We start from the raw sequence: 20078 nt of genomic DNA on the forward strand, positions 1-20078 counted from the left end.
CATTTATTAAATATGTTTTAATTTATTGGCATTTTCACTCTCAACACCCTGAACTCCCGAGACTCATTTGGCTTTGAAGTGAATCTTCAGATCCTGCGATGTGGACTTGATTGTTGGGCTCCAGAACACAAAACCACATGTGCTATTTTCTTTTTTTACAGTACTCTCGTGGACGGACTTTTCGTAGAACCAGAAAACAAGGATGAAGGCAGCGTGACTGTTTCTTGTTAACATGCAAACACTTCTGAGATTTGGAGTTTGTCAAACACGAGGAAAGTTTTTCTGGGGAAAAGGTTCAATCCGCGTTTAATTGAAGTCATCTGACGCTGGTTTGATAATCGTAATATGACAATTACATACTTTCCCCTCAGAATAATGTAATAACTTTGTCTATTTGTCTTTTTATTTCATTTGCTCAAATGAATTATGAATAAATACATGTTTGATTAAGAACCTTCTGGTTTTAGCTTTTTTCTTCTACTCTTGCTGTACAGCGTTGGTTCTTCAGTTCAACTCTAGCCTCAGATACAGTAATACAAACGGTAATGTAAAATAAATATTTTTAAATTCATCTCATACAACAACTCCCCAGATTTCCAGATGATAACGTTCCTGTTGTCAGTAACGTTTTTTCACCAAGTGCCCATCTTGCTTACATTCGTTTTTTACTCAGCCTTAATATCTTTACTCTTTTCTTTCCGTTGAGACGAGCCTTGTATTCTTAAAAAATTGGTCCTAATTCAAATAGTGACTCTTGTATCATGTGACCAATGGAAGAAAAGCAAGTAACTTCTACAAACTTTACTAACTTATTACAAATTAAACTGTTATAAGCCATTTTTCTTATTTGTCTAAAATATACATTTGGTTGTACAAGATATTAAAATGAACAAGGAATTGACAAAAACAAGGCTAATCTAGCAAAAAAGAAAAGAGTTTATCAATAAAGACGAATTAATCGAAACTTTGAGCTGAAGATTGAGACGACTGGTTTGTCAAGACTGTGAATAAAAGAGTGATTTGACAAACTTGGTTAAAAAAGACAAACTACACTCAAAAACTCCTTTGAAATGCTTGAGGTTGGCAGTGACCGGAATAAAATAGTCTTTAATCCGTGTCTTCATAACCGTACACTTCCATAGTGAAGAATGAACATTAGATTTGTTTTATTTGATTAAAAGACTATGCTGATGTGACTGTAGCCACTAGTGCGACAGTGAGGTTGGCGGTTGCTGATTAATAAAACAAAAAAAGTTCTCATCACACAAACTCTGTTAATGACTTGGACCAACTTGTTCCGACTCTTGAATTCCCCGTTTTAAGGCACGATTTCATGTCCATCTGAAGACAAAATGTTCCCTCATCCATAATCGGACTCATGCTCGGCTAATTTCCAAACACAAACCTGAATAAACTAATAGTTTCCTCGTGACTCGTCAGTAAACCCAGAAGCTTTGCATGTTAAAAACATCACCCACGTCGACGCTATAAGGCAGACGAAGAAACCAGGAAGTGGACAATCGACACTTCCTGGCGTTCTCTCTGGATACAAGACATTCTTACGTGTCAGCTCGTTGGTAACAGAACGCACAACATGGTCTGGAAAACGCCGTCACACATCATTGGTAGAAAGTGGATACAATCGTCAGCTTTTTTAAAATCTCTAGTGTAAAAATGTAGCATCGTAGGCTGGCAGCTGCTTCTCAAACTCTTGTGGCACACAGGAACAATCGGCGGCGTCTCCGGACATTCTCCCCGGAAGGGCAGGAAGAAGAAAGACGTGGACGGAGTTGAAGGTTTACCTCGGGGGAATTTAAAGGCTTTGAGAAAGATGCATGTGATACATAATTTCACTTCCTGTGATTCAGATGACCTTAAGTGTCCTTTAAATAAAGTTAATCTAATTTCAACAGAAACATTCAGGGAAGTTCCACCCGTGATGGAACTGATGTAGTTCATTAAACCATTATGTTGTTTCTTTTTGGATGCCCTCGTCAAGTCAATATATACAATTGTTTATTGAATTTTGACTCAAACGCAATAAATAACCTGCAAAAAATCTAAAATTAAGAAGAATTTTATGTTTTAAGGAAAGACATGTGCCCCCTGCTGCACTGAATTTGAACTTCATGTTAAACAAATCAACCATTTAACAGACGCCTGAAAGATTGCCAAGATAGAACCCTTAACTTTTATCTTTACGTTCTGTCATAACTTAATTGATCCAAAGAAAAATGTAAAGGTGGGTTTGAGCATTAGTCCAACCCCCTTTCTTCAGGCTCTCCAGGAGCCAAACCTTTTGAGATGCAATGAATCAACTTTTTCTCACGATAACCCTAAACAACAAATATTATCACCGTTTTAAGCTACAATTTTTCAATATTTTTGTATTAAATGTTTCACTTATTTTGATGAGAGACAACCGAGTTTTGAGTGGATTTTCATTGACATATCACCATCTCCTCATTTCAAAGTAATTATAGTCTAATAAATTGATAAAAAGTGATTATTAATATGGTGTTTAATATAAGTGTGTTTAGAAAAAATAGGGACTAAAGTGCAGTGACTTGAACGCTACAGTTTGGAATGTTACCGAGAAATTATTAAGAATAAATCTTCTCCGTTTGATCTTGATGTCTGGACAACCAAATGTAATTAACAAAATAAAAGAGGAAGTTGTCAATTCTGTCCTTAATTTCTTCTCACAAATTAGTGTTTTAAGAGTCCAACAATATGATTCAAACATTTAACTAACCCCTAAAAATGTGACCTTCAAAGATAAAACTCCATGTGTCCAGAGGTCCTTCCTGCCCTTCCAGCTTTTTAAAAAACAATCAGTCTGAATAGTTTTCTGTTCTCGAGCCAAAACATTTTCACTTTCATGGAGGATAGCAAAGACATTTTCTTCTAGACTTCAACTATATCAAAAAATGTTTTCGCTTGAGAAGAGAATCATTCAGTTATCGATTGACGTTTGTGGCGGCGCGAGTGCGCCCTCTAGTGTCAGGGTGGTGCGGCGAGTGGACGAAGCCCTTTCGTGACGGATCAGAGCTGAAAGGTAAAGTGCGACTGTGAACCGGAGGCACCAGATCAGAACAGAAAACACGAAACGGGCACGCGAACACAACCGGACGTGAAATTGAAACGACGAAGAACGGCTTCTCAAAAGCAGGACGCACGTCTACGCGGGCGGACGGAGATATATATCGATAAAGCTAATCGTCATACAGATGGTGTCGTATTGTTCAGTGCTACAAGTGTCACACACCTCTGATTGCTTCTACTCTCTTAAAGGGATTTAACTCCGAAGGGTTCAAGTCTCTGGAGGTGGTCGGATCGGGGGGGGGAAGGGGGGTACCCATCTATCCGTGCTACATTTCTCGTGGAACCCCGAGGGTATTTCTCCACATTATTACATAGTTGCTCACTCAGGTTCCATCAAAGTCGCTGGAAAATGAAGTTTAGACCCTGTGGGACCACCGTGCTCTGTGGAGGAAGACTTCACCCTTTCTTGGGACACAGCAGGACGGGAGGCGAGCGGGTGGGTTTAAATTATTGGGGGACACAGAGGAGGGTCTCCAGTGTAAAGGGACGGCGGTGACTCCACGGGCCTGCCATGCTGTGTCTCCATGTGTCCAGCGGGGCAGGTTGTGCTGGTCGTTATGTGCCCATCCTCAGGCAGGCCACCCCGTCCTCCTGACTCAGGTCCCCCTCCCTCCCCGACGCGGTCCTGTGGGGGCTCCGGACTGACATGGAGGCCAGGTTCAAGGTCCGTGCCGGGTGCGGCGAGGGCGGGCGGTGTCGGCCTGCGCTGCTGCTCAGGGTGCGGGGGTCTGGGGACACGGAGGGGGAGGAGGAGGAGTCCTGGTGCTGCTCCAGGCCCAGCTGGACCTCGTCCTCCAGTAGGCTGTCCAGATCCGAGTCCCCGTCTTCCTCGTTCTCCTCCTCCAGCGTGAGTTCGAACTGGAATTTGTCTCCGGACAGGTTCGGTCCGGCGCCCACCGCCCCCCTGGCGTGCTCCCCCAGGTGCTCCTCGGGGCTGGTGGGCGAGGGGCTGCGGGGGATCATGCTCTGGTACCATTCTCGGTTGTCCTCCAGCGTGTCCAGGATGTCCTGCGCATCTGGGTGGACCAGGTCGGCCCACGTCTCCCACAGAGGGTGAACGATGTAGTCGATGAAGCCCACCTGGTCAAAGAGAAGCACGGATGAGAACCACACACTCAAATCCACACTCATGTACCTAGTAGGTGTGAGTATTGGCAAGAATCCCCATAAAGCAGGGGTGTCAAACTGGTCCAGAAAAGGGCCGAGACGGTGCAGGTTTTTGTTCCAACCACTCAAGCACACGAGTTAACCAATCAGGTGTCGGCTTAAACAAGCAACTCCTGACTGACAATCAATTGATTACTGTATCAAGACGCCTGATTGGTTCAACTATATGGTTGGATCTAAAACCTGCACTGTCTCGGCCTTTTTCTAGACCAGTTTGACGCCTGTGCCATAAAGTATCACGATATGATACAATATATTGCGATACTGTAGAAATAAAGATGTATTTGTAGTATTGTCGAGTACTTGACTCTGGTGTTGACTCTTGACAAAGTCGTTACTGCTTTCATTTATTTTGAAGTTAAAATATGTGCAAACATGAGCTTTAAAAGCTGCTGGAGTCCACTGTATCATCTTGTCCTCAGTAATCGACAGTGATCTTGCAGGACGTAATTACTAATGTGGTTATTTTATTTCACACACATTTAAAAAAACGAAAAAACTAAATAAAGGCAATACTGTTTAACATTGATACAGTACTTAATATATATACAGAAATATAATATGCCACTATATCGGTTTATCGATATTTTCCCACAACCCCAGTACTTTGGAGGATATCTGACACTACGCCCCACCATTGGGGACACATTTGTGGAGTTGAGTAATGGCTTGGAGAGTGATTGAAACTTTCACTAGATGTTAAAGTAAAAAAAGATCCACTAATCATAGAACCAGACAACTATGATCAAATATTATATCTTGAATAAACAGTATGACGTGATTCAATGATTCAAAAAGTAATTATCTAGGATTTTATTTATTTTGTCTGATCATTTAAAAAAGACAGCTTTAGACCTATCCATCCATCTATCCATCTATCTATTAGGAACGTTGGGGATGTAGTAGTACCAACATCAGTACCTGATGTAGTACCTCACACTGACGCTAGAGGCAGTGTTGATTCATGTTGGAACGTGAACAATGTATTTATCTTGTTTGGAAAAATCTAAAATTGTCCCCAATCTGTTGTTTTGTGTATTCTGAGAATTGTCTCTGAGTTAAAGAATACACACACACACACACACACCTGGCTCTTCTCTATAGAGGCGTTGTGTTTGTCACACATGGGGCTGATCTCCATCCCCTTGTCTCGCTCGCGGTCCCCCTGTGTGAAGAACTCCACCATGATGCGGTCCGTCCACTTGCGGTACAACTCCAGCGGTTTGGTCGGGTTGCTGAGGTCGGCGCAGTGGACCATGTTCTGCAGAACCTGGTGAGACAAATCAGTCATGTATTGCTACAAATATAGAACATGTTAATAATAAATAACATTCTCTTGTTGATGTACTGGGGAGTTCCAAAGAAAATCAGAAATAACTTTAGCAATTCTTGTTGAAATAAACTCAACATTTCATAGAATTTAGAGAAACAGATCAAGATTTAATATTTGGTGTTTTACTAATTTTGTTCTTCTTTCAAATTGATCATCTTGCTGGACCTTCTCTTCCAACAACAATAATTGTTATCTTATTTTTTTTGAGACACCTAGTACTATTAAGTTAATTTTTCGAAAACGTAGTGAAAATTCAATTCAAATAAAAAGATTTAAAGTCACTTTGTATCGACAAAAACAAAAAGATATTTAATAAACAAAAACAATATTTTCTTGTATTTTCCTGTGTAACTGTCAAACTTCGACAGACCCAATTGATTCTAGGATTGTGGGAAATTTAATTAATTATTCAATTTAACTTTAGTGATTCCTATAAACAAAATGCTGACGCGACATAATTTAATTAATTATTCAATTTTACTTTAGTGATTCCTATAAACAAAATGCTGACGCGCCATCCTGTAGCCCAGAAAGTCAAGCCAGAGATAACCGCTTCTAAGAGAAAAATTAAAAAAATAACCAGCTGCTGCATTTTGACACTTCAGAGTCGAAGTTTAAAGATGCTTTTGACCAGCTTAAAAATGATGTTAAAACAATTTTTTGTTAAATCATGTACAGAAAATCAACTTTGTTTATCATATGTTTATTTTAACAATTATTTGTAGCTGAGAATCACACGAAAACCAAACTTCTATCTGACAGACACTACGTTAATTAACTGGAATTATTATTCAAATGATTCTCTGTATAGTGTATATATTTTTGAACGCGACGCATGTACAAAGACGAGCCAGCAGAGGGCGCACTAACCTGTATGCGGTCCGAATAGTTGTCGAGCAGCAAAACCCCCAGACTGGTGACTTTCTTGGTCTCCACCATCGTCTTCATGTCTGCCAAGAAGTTCATGTGTTTGGACATGTCCGTGGCCAGCACCTGAGGACGCACACGCACGAGGTTCACCTCGGGTCCAGGAGTGGAGACTCTGAGTGACTCACCATGTCGATCACCATCTTGCGGAGCGAGTCCTTCTGCTTCTTGCTGAGGTTCTGAAAAATGTCACAGTTGTCCTCCTGCAGTAGTTTGAAGCCCACGGCCAGGTGGTGGTTCTCCAGCACGGACGCGTCGTTGTACATCACGGCCAGCTCAGAACCTGCCGGAAGAAAACCTTTTTATTTACGTCTAAACTGAGAGAAGAACCAAATCACACAAAGTTAATTAAAGTATCAAATGTTTAAATGCTATAATGTATTCATGATTCTTGATGAGTGATACATCCAACATAAGCAATATTTGATTGAATTTTGAATTTTTCTGTTCAAATGCAGTACTGTACACATATTAACATTATAATTCAATTCAAATTTTCAATTTCAAATATTTAAATTAGAAAATATATTTCAATTATAACATTTTTTAAACAGCACACCAGACAGTACACATTTACTCACAAATATTGGCATTTTAAAACGTTTATTTTAAAATTATTTATTTATTTATATATATATATATATATATATTAATATATATTTGTTTAATATAAATTATATTTATATAATTCTAATTAGTATAATTCAAGGTAAAACATACTATATCTTAAATTTACTATAAATTTACTATAAAAACAATACTACTAAAATGTAAATAAGCACCGCAAATGAAAATGACTTGTAATTACATAGATAATTATGAACCTAATGTGACCAACAACACTTAAGTAACACTTCAACTAACTAAGAAATAACAACAAACTGTTATCCAAACTGAGAGAAAAAATAAAAATCTGTCATATTTAAGGAGCTAAGGAATAATGCATAATACACAATTCGAATTGAAATGTATTAGTTTACTTTTAATTTAATCAAACAAACAACAAACAAAAACTATACATACATATACACATGAAATTATAATAGAAATTATATTTATATAGTTTATATTACAGTCAATTGAGCCAATAAATAATACAGTTGAATTTTGAATTAAAATAGTTCAGTATATTTAATTAATATTATACAATTGTATTAAAAATATAAAAAAAATAGTTGCCTCGGTTGCTCAAAAATACCTTTAAATGTACTGGGACTGATGTGGCAAACAAGATTTCTACTACCATTACTCCTAAACTATGCCTAAATAACCCCCAAAATGATAAATGTTTAAATGCTGGTAAAGAAATAAGAACATAAAGTAATAATGTGACCAAATACATTTCAGTAAAACTTTACTAAAAACACCTCTAAACAACAAACAGCTTCTCCTCAATCACATATACAAGTGTGAGTGTGTATGCGAGTGTTAGTCCCAGAGCAGAGAAAATGTTCTCACTGGTGTTTATGAGGAACTGGTTGGTGACGCCGGGATGGTCCACGTCGTGGATGGCGCTGGCGAACAGAACCGCCATGATCTCCAGGTCTGTGAAAACCGCCTGCGGCCAGAGAGAGTCAGAAACGTAGAGAGGAGCGGCTCATGCAATATTGAAAGCGCCGCCTCACCTCCAGCGCGGGGGTGGACAGCAGCACGTGCGTGGACTGAACCACGTCAGCCGCGTGGATATTGTTGTGGTACGCCACGTCGGCGTGGTAGTGGTCCTCCAGCGTCATCATGAAGGTGATGAAGGTGTCGCTGGGGATCCTGAAGGTCTTCAGGAGGTCTCGCTCCTGGTGGGTAGAAAATAACAATCAGTTTCTTTGACTAGATCTCCGAATATCCGTGATCCAGATGAACCTTCAGCTAATTTACGTGCATGAAAAAAAATTCAGAGCTCTGGACTGGTTTCTCTGCAGCAAGATGGTCTCACATAGAGTTTGTGTTTCACTTAGTTTCACTAGTTTGAATGGTTTATCAAAAAATAAACTTGAATGATACAAAAGTCTTCAAGTGATAATGTTATTTCAGAGATAATCTGGTATTCTTTCAAAATAAAACACCTTTCAAACAGTAATAATTAGGGATGTTTCTTGGCAAGAATCTGTCAATACGAAGTACAAAACTATATATACAGTATATACCAAATACTTTTTTGCCCCACTGTATATATATATATAAATATATATGTATATATATATATATATATACAGTGGGGCAAAAAAGTATTTGGTACTTTATACTTTATACTTTTTTGCCCCACTGTATATATATATATATATATATATATATATATATATATATATACAGTGGGGCAAAAAAGTATTTAGTACTTTATACTTTTTTGCCCCACTGTATATATATATATATATATATATATATATATACACTGTATATATATTGTGATACTGTAGTACCAATGATATATTTGTAGTATTGCCTGAGTACTTGACTCTGGTGATGCAGAATTTACAGACCACATGACTCGTAACTGCTTTAATTATGTCCAAATATCATCATTCAAAATTGCTGGAGTCAACTGTATCCTCTCATTCTCAGTCATCACTGGGATCTCGTTCCTTTAGCTGCACGATGACTGCGGCCAGAAGTTGAACAATAAAATAAGAATTAAATCTCTCTTAAAGAAATAGATAATGTGCTGTAGAATATCGATACAGTATCTTGAAAAAGAATATTGTAATATATATATAGAAAAAAAATCAATATAACAGACGTTATATACATTATTTTATGCCTCACAGAACTGTACTGGTCTCCATACGTCTGAGAGGGAGTTTTAAGTCATTTGTCGGCCCACACTTGATGTGCAACAAATGGACATCTTACCTGGAAGATTGAGAACATGAGGACCGTTAGCGGACGATTTCCAGAGAGTTCAGCGATCTTAAATATATCCAGACCCCAGCGATTAACATCTTCAATCTCCTGTGGAAACAAAACAGGAAATACTTCATTTATATTTTACGAAGGAAAAAACGGACATGTTTAGCTGAGAAATTTGCGAAAACATCCTTTTTAAGCTTCCTCTTATATGTGGTCTAGAATCTACGATTGAAATCCAGCAGTATCTGATCTTAACACTGGACACTGGAGTTGAACCCACTTTGGCGAGCATGTTCTCCTGAGGCGTGGTGACTCCGAAGCGAGGGATGCAGGTGGAGGCGATACTGGGACTCGGTGTGGCCTTTTTCACTCCACTGATCTGGGACATGGGCCTCCTCTTCTTCTCCTTCTCCTTTGGGGGCGGAGACAGAATTTCCACATCGTGTTGTTTCTCTGCAACATGAACCGTCACAAGGAAGAAACAAGTTATTGTATATTACTAACATTCATTATCTTTTTTCTAACATAAATCCATTTTTTATAACATTATCTTTGCTTAAAATATTATTATTAGACACTCTAAAAACCCTCTTAAACAGGGGTGGGTGAATAAATGATCAAATTCAGCCTTTTAAAGCAAATGAAACGACAACATCAAGAATTCTGTGTTGACATGTTACTGCAACTTAAAGAAGACAAGTTCGACAAATGTCATGGACATTTATTTATTCATATTCCTGGACTCAAAATGAATTATCTTTGTGAGGGAACATCATGGCTACACCTGTAAACCGAACGTAAATGAAACATTAAATATTAAATCTTCATCCGTTTCCATACACTTTGTGAAAATTTGAGGTCATTTCAACAAGAATTTCCATTAATTATTGAATGCGAATCAACACATTTTACAATTGGAAACCACACATTTAAAATTACTTTGTTATTTTATTATACACTACTTTGTTTTATATACGTTTAAGTTAAATATGAATGGTAAATATGGTAAAAAAAAATATATATATGAAGAAATAATAAAGAATAAGTCATAATATGAATTAAACTAGTAATAAATCATATAGAAAAAAAAATTCAATTTTTTTTTGTTCTTTTCTGACTGAGCCTCCTCTAAAGATCACATTTTTCAGACTTCATAGTTGAGGACTTTGGAGGCAGGTGTGCTCTACAGTCGTGCCTCCATTATTGTGGGGTTACGTTCAAAGAAAAACCCTGCATTAAACATTAGACGCTTACTGAACATTTAATTTGTCACTTTTTTTTTTTAATGTACAATCCCTCTAGACAACCCTTTCAGTAACTGTGACCTGAATAGCTCCCACAATGCTTTGCCGCCCAGCCTACCAATCACAGCTTATAATGCAGATCACAGCTTGATAATTATTGCCTCCCCCTAAACTCTGTGGTTGTGTTGAAGTTTATCTAGTGTTTAAATTAATCACCTTTTTGTCACAGAAGGGACAAAGAGAGAAGGAGCTTTTATTTCTTTACTACAGCTTGATACTCTTGTTGACAGCGATAACGCGAAGGTTCACTGTGTGTTGAGTTTGATTTCAACAGTTTTTCTGCAACCATCGTCTGGAGCTCTCAGCGACGATATCTTGACTGCCACACGAGTGCAGCAGCAGGAACTCTGCCTTGTGTCCACTGAAGTCCCACAACCTTTCATTACGGTAGCAAGAAGTATGAGTCAGAAAACCTGCTCACTGATCCCCACACAGGGAGGTGATGCTCTCAGGATATCAATCCTGCTTCTGGAGTCAACGCTGCTGGAAAATCACACTCACTTGCTTCAAGCTCAAGGTTGACATGTATGGAAGTATATCAGCGCCATCAAACTATTAAATATTTAACATTTCTAATGAATATGAAAAGGTTTAAAAATATAATAATTTTTAATTGTACTCATTTATTTTTACACAGAGTTTGATATTCTTGTCCCAATAATTAAATAATTAAATCAATATTAGAATGTTATAAATGGTATAATAGTAGCAGCAGACAATACCAAAAGAGTACTACTTGAACTTTCAGCCAATCACGAAACAGGCAGTCGATCATGTGACGAAGTAGAAAAACTGCCGCATCAATTCATCATTGGAAAAGCTACGTTATTATACCAACAATTTAATATAGCATTGAAAAAATGATGAATTAAAAATGTATTAAGCACAAGATTATTTATATTTTCTATATTCTATATTTTGTACTTTTTTTTATACTGTATATATACAATTTTGGAAAATAAATAATGAAAGAAAAATCAACCCTGTCAATGTTCACGTTATTGAATTCAATTATTCCCAAAAACTTGCTTTGCTTAAAGAAAATCCAACATTCTCGTGGCACTGATCTCCTTCCATACACATGATCTTAGCAACTGATGCACTTCCCTTGAAGTTAGACTTCCTCTGTCGACCTCATCATGTGACATGATGCACATGATGAGGTGTAAACAGCTGCAACACCACATAACACACATTAAAACAATGAAATGAAGGATGATTAATACAAATATTTCTAGTTCTGGAGCTTCAGCTGATTATCTCAAATATCAATCCGGTTGTGATAAATAAAACAAGTATTTTTACAGTATATACATATTCAAAGCATGACTGAAGCAGAAATCATCAGAAGTACTTCTGTAAATGAACATAAATAAAGCACCTATTATCAACACCACACTAGCTTCAACACACGAGGCCTTAGCTAGATGTTATGAAGCAACAGCGTCAGATGAAACACATTTTCAGCCCAAACCGCAGCCACGTTTTTTTTGAAAAGCAGATTTAAATCGTCTCTGGAATCGAGCAGCCATGACGGCGTGGACGCCAGCGTCACGCGCCGCCTCGTCCTCCTCACCTCTTTCCCAGTGCCTCCTCTTCCTCGCACCCGAGGCAACGGTGCTCATGTCCAGCCTGCTGCCGCCCAGATGCTCTCATATCACGACGTCTTGGGGTTTTGTCAGAGCTCCTCGTCTATCCGGACCTCCATGCTGCCGGCAGCGCCGCTCGAGACTGAGCCTTCTATTGATGCAACACGCCGTCTAATAATAATGCACCCTGTTGCTACGACAACGGCACACAATGTGTCCGGGAATGCTGTCAGTCACCACTACTTTTAGGTTAGAAGAAATCCTCATATGTTCCTTCCTCCTCCTCCCTGTGACTAACGTGCCTCCTTCATTATATCACTTACCAAGAAACCCATGTTTAGATATATTCAGGTTATTAATCTTTTTTAAATACGAAATGTGTTACATTTTATTAGTTGTGTAAGAAAATGTAGATACACTCTTTGAGACTGTATTGATATTCAACAGCATTGTATTGTTTTAAAAGAAAAAACACACAGTTATTATAATTTGATTTTGGGTTCATAGTTCCTTTATATTTCAATAAAGTGTGTCTAAAATAAGATAATTAGATTTTTTTTTAATATAATATAGTCACTGCGTTTGTTAATTTTTTGTTGCAATTTAACTTCCAGCCTTTACGTCCTCCACAGCTGAAGGAACTGCAGGTCGACTCTAGCAGCTTTTACAGTTGATTTTTGGATACATTTGATGTCAAAATAAATGAACCCACAGCTGCGACTTCACGAGTCACATGGTCTGTAAATTCTGCAACACCAAAGTCAAGTACTTGACAATACTACAAATATATACTTGTTACCACAGAATCGCAATATATCGTCTCTGTATAATATTGCCAAAACACACCTTTATTACATTATACTATAGGCAAACCTTTTCAACAATAACATAAAAGTTGTTGTAGTAGTTGTAGTCTGATTATATCCATGTTAAAGTTCTCTACGATTTTATAATCCAAGCTAGCAATGTAGCAATATAATGTACATTCTATTGGGTTTTTATGCCCTCACTGATATCGCAAAGTACAATGATAAAGTAGGAAACATTATATTTAAATCACGATTGTTAAGTGGATATCCAAAAACAAGTGATCAAACTTAGCACTCACTGACCCTTGGTCAGTGAATCCATGCCATGCAAACAACTGGTTATATACCCTAACCCCTCTATTAAAATCGAGGTTACTGGCTAAACAAAGTTAAAGAAAACCATAACTGAAAATACTATACTAACTGCTAAAATAATTCTTAAATGCTTAAAAGAAGCTTAACTATTCTATGAACCTCACTTTTATCAAAATAACTTTTCAAAAATAAGTTTTACTATATAAAATGTTTGCTAAATCTTTATCACTTATTTCAAAAATGTAACGCTAAAGTATGATAACTCCATCCATCCATCAAAAATAATACTTTTGTCCAAAAGATAGCATCTAATAAAAGAAGTGCCAAACATGTATGAGTGATTAAAGTGTGATTTATTGTTTGTTGACTCACCGAGGAAGGTGTTGGCGATGAACTCGGACACCTGATTCCCTGAGCGACTCGTCTCTGATAATTGCGTCAGTTCACGGTTGAGCATCCTCTTGAACTGTGAGGGAACACAGGTTGTTGAACGTTAGAAAAGAATGGATTCACCAACGTCTCGCTCTTGTTCGCTATGAACCGGAACAGACACACAAAATAACCATTTGGTTAATGCATCAAATAATGCGTATTTCTTTTAAAAATATAATTAATAAAAAAGGTTATTTCTAATTTAATATATTTATACAAATAGAAACAAACCAACATCAGGGAAAAATGTAAATATATATCAGTGAGTTTTGAAGATTTACTTATAATACTTTGTCTAAAACAAAAATCAAGGTTGAAAACGATCGGCACAGGTGTCTGCAAAGATGTTCATTTACATCCACATTGTGTTGGTTTAAAAGCCAACATTTTTTGCAGGACAATATTCTTCATTGACACAATGCGATAACAAGTGAAATATTGAGCTAATCGTGAGTTAAACAGGACAGCAGTTGACAGTAGTTGACACAAAAACACACAGTACTGATGAGCTACTTCTGCACCACAAGAGTCATTTAACTGCAAATTATGTGCTGATCCAGATGGCAATTCGAAAAAAAACAATCCTTAATTAATCAAATATAATCCTCTTTTAAAATGATCATCATTTCCTGAAAAATGTAATTTTCTGTCTTTCAGACAACGACAACGAAACTAAAACAGCTTAAATTTTGTTTGGTTTTTAGTTGTAATCTCATATATCCTGTCCTTTACAGCTCCAGTTCAACTGTTGGAGTAATATTGTGAATACATCGTACACAGTCAATTGTATATTGAACAGTTTCAACAGTATTAAAAATCATAAACTTGAATCCATACACAGATTTCTTCATAAACACTATACATCTGACATGATAATAATCAACAATTTAAACTGTTATACATGTTGTTTTTTTTTATATTTCAAATAAATCTTTTTCCATCTGAATACAACAAAATGTTCCATTGTAATCAAACAGTACTTTTCTAACACAACACTTTTTGTTTTTGGTTAATGTATTAACCATGATAATAAAGAAAACGAATGCCTTTAAAATAGTAACGTTTAACAGTTTTGAGCTATAGGAAAACTTAAAAAGCCTGATAAAAACATTTTATTAAATTCAATTCAACAAGTAGAGGAAAAATAGCAGTTGCATGATAACAAACCTCCACTAACGCATCTTCCAATTGCAATTGAATTACTGCAGATGAACTGAAATATAACGTTGATATTCTCTCAGTGTAAAGATCGTAAGCATGTCATGAAGTTAAGATGTTGGTCCCAACTTCGCCTGGTTCGGAGGCTCAGACGGACTCTCAGTGCAGCAGCAGCTTCCACCTCCATTATGTAACATCTCTGCACGTGGTTGCTGACGGAGGAAGGGAGCTGGACGGGGGGGTGCTGGTTGGAGGGGGGGGGTTTGGTGTGTGACAGTGATGCTGCAGTGGTAACACACAGACCCCATGACACAAATCCTGGCTACAAGGAACCACTTCTTCTTCTTCTTCCCCTCCTTCACTTTACAAATCACACAAATGTCTCACCTTTATGACATTATGGAGTCACGGCGACCGCCTCCTCTGTCAATCATGATTCCAGCCCCTCGCTCCAGCCCCAGAAAGCTAAACCGGTGGACCCTCGTGGGTCCAGCAGAACCGCTGTAACCGATCCTGCCCGGGTCCGTCGCTAACATCCAAAAATTGTGTTCAGTCTGGAGGAGCAGCGGAGGTTCAAATCCTCTTCAAAACAAAAGTTGCAAGAGAGCCATGTGCTGTCCCTGGAGCTGCAGAGGAGTCTTAAAAGGGAGTAGTAGGAGTAGATCGGAGGGAGTCAGGTCCTCCATCAGGGGGGAGACACCAGGTGGGAGTCTACTTTCTCATTCAACTCCTGTCAGACACATTGCATTGAGAAGTGTAGTGGCTCAGAGGAGGAGGGAGGACCGTGTGCTGCTGGCTTCCCCGAGCGGCCAATCACGTCCTCGTCTGCGATGATGGGCCGGGCAGAGGCGAGGGATGTGATTGGCTGAGAGGGGCACAGAGGAGGTTTGTGTGTGGCAGGTGAGGGAGGAGGGGGGAGAGATGGACGCTCTTTCAGAGGAAGATTCCATCAATGGACTTCCATCCACTCAGTCTCAGATGATATTAATCTGACACTCACAATGTAGAGTTGATCAAATGACAGTGTTCAAGGTTCCCACAGCTCATCACCACATCCAATACATGGGAATATGGACAATTTTACAAACAAAAATAATATATATTAAACATTATTGTGAAAAAAAACCCACAGTGCCTTCGTGCAAGTTGCCTTTTGCCACATTCAACCATGGTTGAACAGCCAATTCTCAAGCACTGCCCTGGCAATACCGACGACATCTCCTCGGTTTTTTTTTTTAATTAATAAATATTAGCAAATATTTTAATATTTTGAAACCAACATAAAATCTTTCTTATCATTTCTTACACATTTTTAAATATTTTTTAAAACTACATTTAAGACATTTTAATGTCAATAGAGGCCTTATAGGCTTTAAGGTTCTATTTTATATTATATATTTATATTACATCATAAATATTTTCTATTTTTATACAAGAACGTTGACTTTTTTTTTCTTTTCCTTTTTTTCCCTTGTATTAGTGCTTTATTTACATATATTCTGTGTATAGTTTGTGAGAGACATGCAATATTTGTTGTTTTATTAATATAATTGAAAACCTTTGGTACGTGAACGACTATCTTGGAACACAGGGGTCACATGACTAAACCCATGTGATCTTCAGTAGCTTGGACCCCCAGAGAAGTGATGAAACGTATCATCATGGAGATGAATCAAAGCGCCTCGGCTCACCTTATTGGACGCCATCTCGCTGACTGAGTGCCGAGTCTGAAGTGTCTCCAGCTGGTCCAGACACCAGTCCAGCTCCTCCAGTGTTTCCATGGCCAGCTTCTGGTACGGCTCCTCTGAACAGAGACGTTGGAATTAAACATGAGTAACAGGAAGATTCAAACTTTACATAAGACTCAATGGACAGACTGTAGAGCTATATGGACTTTAGATTTCAGATAATTAACCGGAGTTCAATCTGAAACTTCATTTTTACAACAATTTTTTGAGTCAGAAATGTTGTCATCAATAGAGAAACACTGACCTCCGACATTAGGCTTACACATGGTGGGCTGGCTGCTGTTTGACGGCCTCCTTGAAACCAGATATATTTCGTGAGAGGAGGAAACCAACGTCATACTCCATCATGTTGTTTCATCTTACTTGTTTGTCACACGGTCCTGCAGGTGCGTGAGCACCGCAAAGTTGCTTCTCACCGTCCGTAAACTTGCTAGAACCTGAGACCAGAGTTGAGACTTGTCAGTTTGAACTGGTAACATTTTCCGGGTAAAAGCACTCGTTACATTTTGTTTGGCAGCAACTTGCAACAATTAAATGTAAGGGACACATAATGTATTTTATTCCATTTTTATTAAATATAATTTTTTATTTATATGCCATTTTAAGGTAATGTATATTTTAATTTGAATTTATTGTGTTTTATTTTATTAATCTATATTCATTTCATTTAAAACTGGCAATAAATGTTTTCTGATTCTCATAATTCAAAAAGGAACTAAAAAATGTAAACAAATACTAAAAGAAGTACAAAAAGGACAATTGTGAATTAACACATGTTTTCAAATACATGATTTGAATGTTATGTCGATATTGATGGTCAGTATTTGGGGGAAATAAATGTAAATATATTGACATATTTTGAAACTAAATAAAGTACTTAAATAATTAATTATATACACTGCGATTTGAAAAACATCAACTTTCCATTTTATATATTTCTAATGTATTTTATCCCTCTTTACTATTAGATTCTTTCTTACTGTTGTTTTTCACCGTTTCTTTTTATTCTGTCTGCACAGTGTCATTGATTGTTGTCAAAGAGGCTTTAAAATAAAATGTATTATTATCATTTTTATTATTATTATTATTATTATTACAGCTGATTCTCTTAGCAAGTCACTCACACCTACAGAACATTTAGAGGATTCAATCAACCTCTGTATGTTTTTGAACTCCCAAATCAAACCCAAAATCAAATAAAATGTACAAGTTTCCTCAGGCTGGAAGTGAACCCACAACCTAAATCTGCAATAATAACATCACCACGTGCCCGTCAAAAAAACAAACATTTCAGCGTGAAAAAGAAAATTGACACACGAAGAAAAAAAGCTCTTACAATACAACTAAGCTCCTTGTGTGTGTTGTTGTCATGAAGGTGGACTCACCTGTGCAAAAGGCGTCACTATCATGTCTTCTCCATGTCTGCCAAAATCACATACAAACGTTGTGAGAATTCACGAGACAAATGTAGAGAGAACGTCGAGTGGATACAAGCAGGGATTTATTAGTACTGCTAACACTCTGGGAGCATTTTAAACAAGGAAATTAGATGCAATGATATTTCATTGAATCCCACGTCCAACTAAAGTGTTTAATTTTACTTAATTAATCGCATTTGTGTTAGACTCCCATGTTTAGCTGGTGTGTGAGGATTAAGGTTCAAACATGCACTTTAAGGGTAAAAATCTTGCAGGAAAACAACTCATGCGGTCAGTGAAAATGGCCTGAAGCAACCCCGAATACATCAAATCATTTATTGTAATCTGAAATAGCAGTGACAGGGGGAAGACATCTTAAAGAAATGAGGTAAAATTGCTGAATAAATAACGAGTCTTCTCCTTTTTAACAGTATTTCAATTAAGTTTTTTTTTGATGTATTGCAGCAGAAGGAGTTCTGGGTGGAGGGACATTATTTGTCGAGGGGAGGTGAAGACAAAAGCGCAGGGCAAACATGGCACACTGTCTCACCGGGGCAGCCAACTGACTTCCCATTGCTTCAATCCATCCTCCCTTCAAAACAAAGGAGCGACAGCTATATGGTGGTCAAGACTGGACAGACACGCGGCCGGCGACTCAAAACTAACTTCACAGAAAAGAATGGATGAAACGGACGAGTCTGGATTCTACTCACAGGTCACTTGCGGTGGACGAGTTTCGGGACATGGTTTTCGGCGAGAGGTCGAAATCGGAGTCGGAGCGATAGAGGAAGGACTCCCTCCGCTGACTGTGGGGGTAGTTGGCCTGTAGAACCAGACCGGACCCCGGACTGGTCTGAGAGTCCAGAGGACTGCGACCCACCGACAAGCCATTCTCCACGTCGAAGCTACGGAGAGATGAAACATATTCATTAGTTTGATGATCAAATTAAAGCAGCACTAAGTAAGATTGAGCATGTTTGTTACTGCCCACCTCCTCCCCCCGGTGTTAGAACAGTGTAATTGCAATGTTGTGAAGATTCTGGTCCCAATATCCCAGAACACAAGTGGTTACCTATGTAACCCTGCTGGAAACGCCTCAGTACTTTTTCTTAGTCATTATGGAAATGAATGCAAACCCTGTCTCCAACCAACTTTTTACTAAGCAGTTTGCGTAGATGACAGCACAATAGAATGATTAATAGATGTTCACAAATTTTCAAAATTAAACCAAGTGTATCAGTGAAAATATGAAGAAAATATATATATATATTGCAGCTTTAAAGCATTTTTGGTTTGTTAGTTCGGCTCAACAGTCTCTCACAACAGTCCCTGGTTACATTACATTACATATCATTTCCCTTCATCCTGGCAAAACATTTTCAATGTACCTCTTTTACTTTGTATTTCATTTCCTGTCAATTAGCTGCTAACATTGACCTATAATGTATGTTATTACATTTAAGAGCCTTTCTCTGGAAATCACAAGTTGCATTATCTTACATATTTTTCAGTGAAATATGTTCTTTTCTCGAAAGAAAGAGGGAAAAGAAAACCTTTTTTTTACTTTGGTTGATACTAACTGAGAACATAATTAAATATATTTAACCATAATTCTTTGACATCATATTCAGTACTTCAACCCAAATCTGCAGCCGTTACTCTAGATAATGTAGCCAATATCAAAGTACTTGTAAATAACATGCATTATTTAGGTATAGGTAGGTATATAAGTAAGTAAGTAAGTAATATTTATTTATAAAGCGCTTTTCGAGACCAGGGTCACAAAGCGCTTAGACAATCAAAACAATACTCAAAAAAGTACATACTTTAAAGATCAAGATAATACTGAGAACAACACAGGAGTTCGAGAAATTCAAGGAAAAGCCTGAACAAATAGAAACGTCTTAAGATGTTTCTTGAAGGAGTCAGTAG

At 37.7% G+C, this 20078-nt stretch overlaps 1 protein-coding gene across 6 annotated transcripts in view; it reads right to left on the reverse strand.

Moving 5' to 3' along the window:
• Positions 1-2: 2 nt before the first annotated feature.
• LOC148086659 (3',5'-cyclic-AMP phosphodiesterase 4C-like) overlaps positions 3-20078 on the reverse strand; it is a 97049-nt gene continuing 76973 nt past the window's right edge. For 4 of the 6 annotated variants that reach the window (XM_087784837.1, XM_087784836.1, XM_087784842.1 and 1 more), the window contains 15 exons: positions 18860-19051; positions 18697-18738; positions 18114-18150; positions 17092-17165; positions 16973-17022; positions 16672-16784; positions 13763-13856; positions 9654-9826; positions 9377-9475; positions 8158-8322; positions 7991-8090; positions 6661-6815; positions 6476-6598; positions 5360-5542; positions 3-4185 (listed from right to left, as the gene is read on the reverse strand). In XM_087784837.1, the coding sequence (XP_087640963.1) occupies positions 3661-4185; positions 5360-5542; positions 6476-6598; positions 6661-6815; positions 7991-8090; positions 8158-8322; positions 9377-9475; positions 9654-9826; positions 13763-13856; positions 16672-16784; positions 16973-17022; positions 17092-17165; positions 18114-18150; positions 18697-18738; positions 18860-19051 (2125 nt within the window). In that variant the 3' untranslated portion in view covers positions 3-3660. The remainder of the gene's footprint in view (positions 4186-5359; positions 5543-6475; positions 6599-6660; positions 6816-7990; positions 8091-8157; positions 8323-9376; positions 9476-9653; positions 9827-13762; positions 13857-16671; positions 16785-16972; positions 17023-17091; positions 17166-18113; positions 18151-18696; positions 18739-18859; positions 19052-20078) is intronic. The other 2 variants (XM_087784839.1, XM_087784838.1) reach the window with 1 other exon arrangement.

Source organism: Callionymus lyra, chromosome 2 (genome assembly GCF_982586985.1).
Source record: "Callionymus lyra chromosome 2, fCalLyr1.hap1.1, whole genome shotgun sequence".
NCBI lineage: Eukaryota > Metazoa > Chordata > Actinopteri > Syngnathiformes > Callionymidae > Callionymus > Callionymus lyra.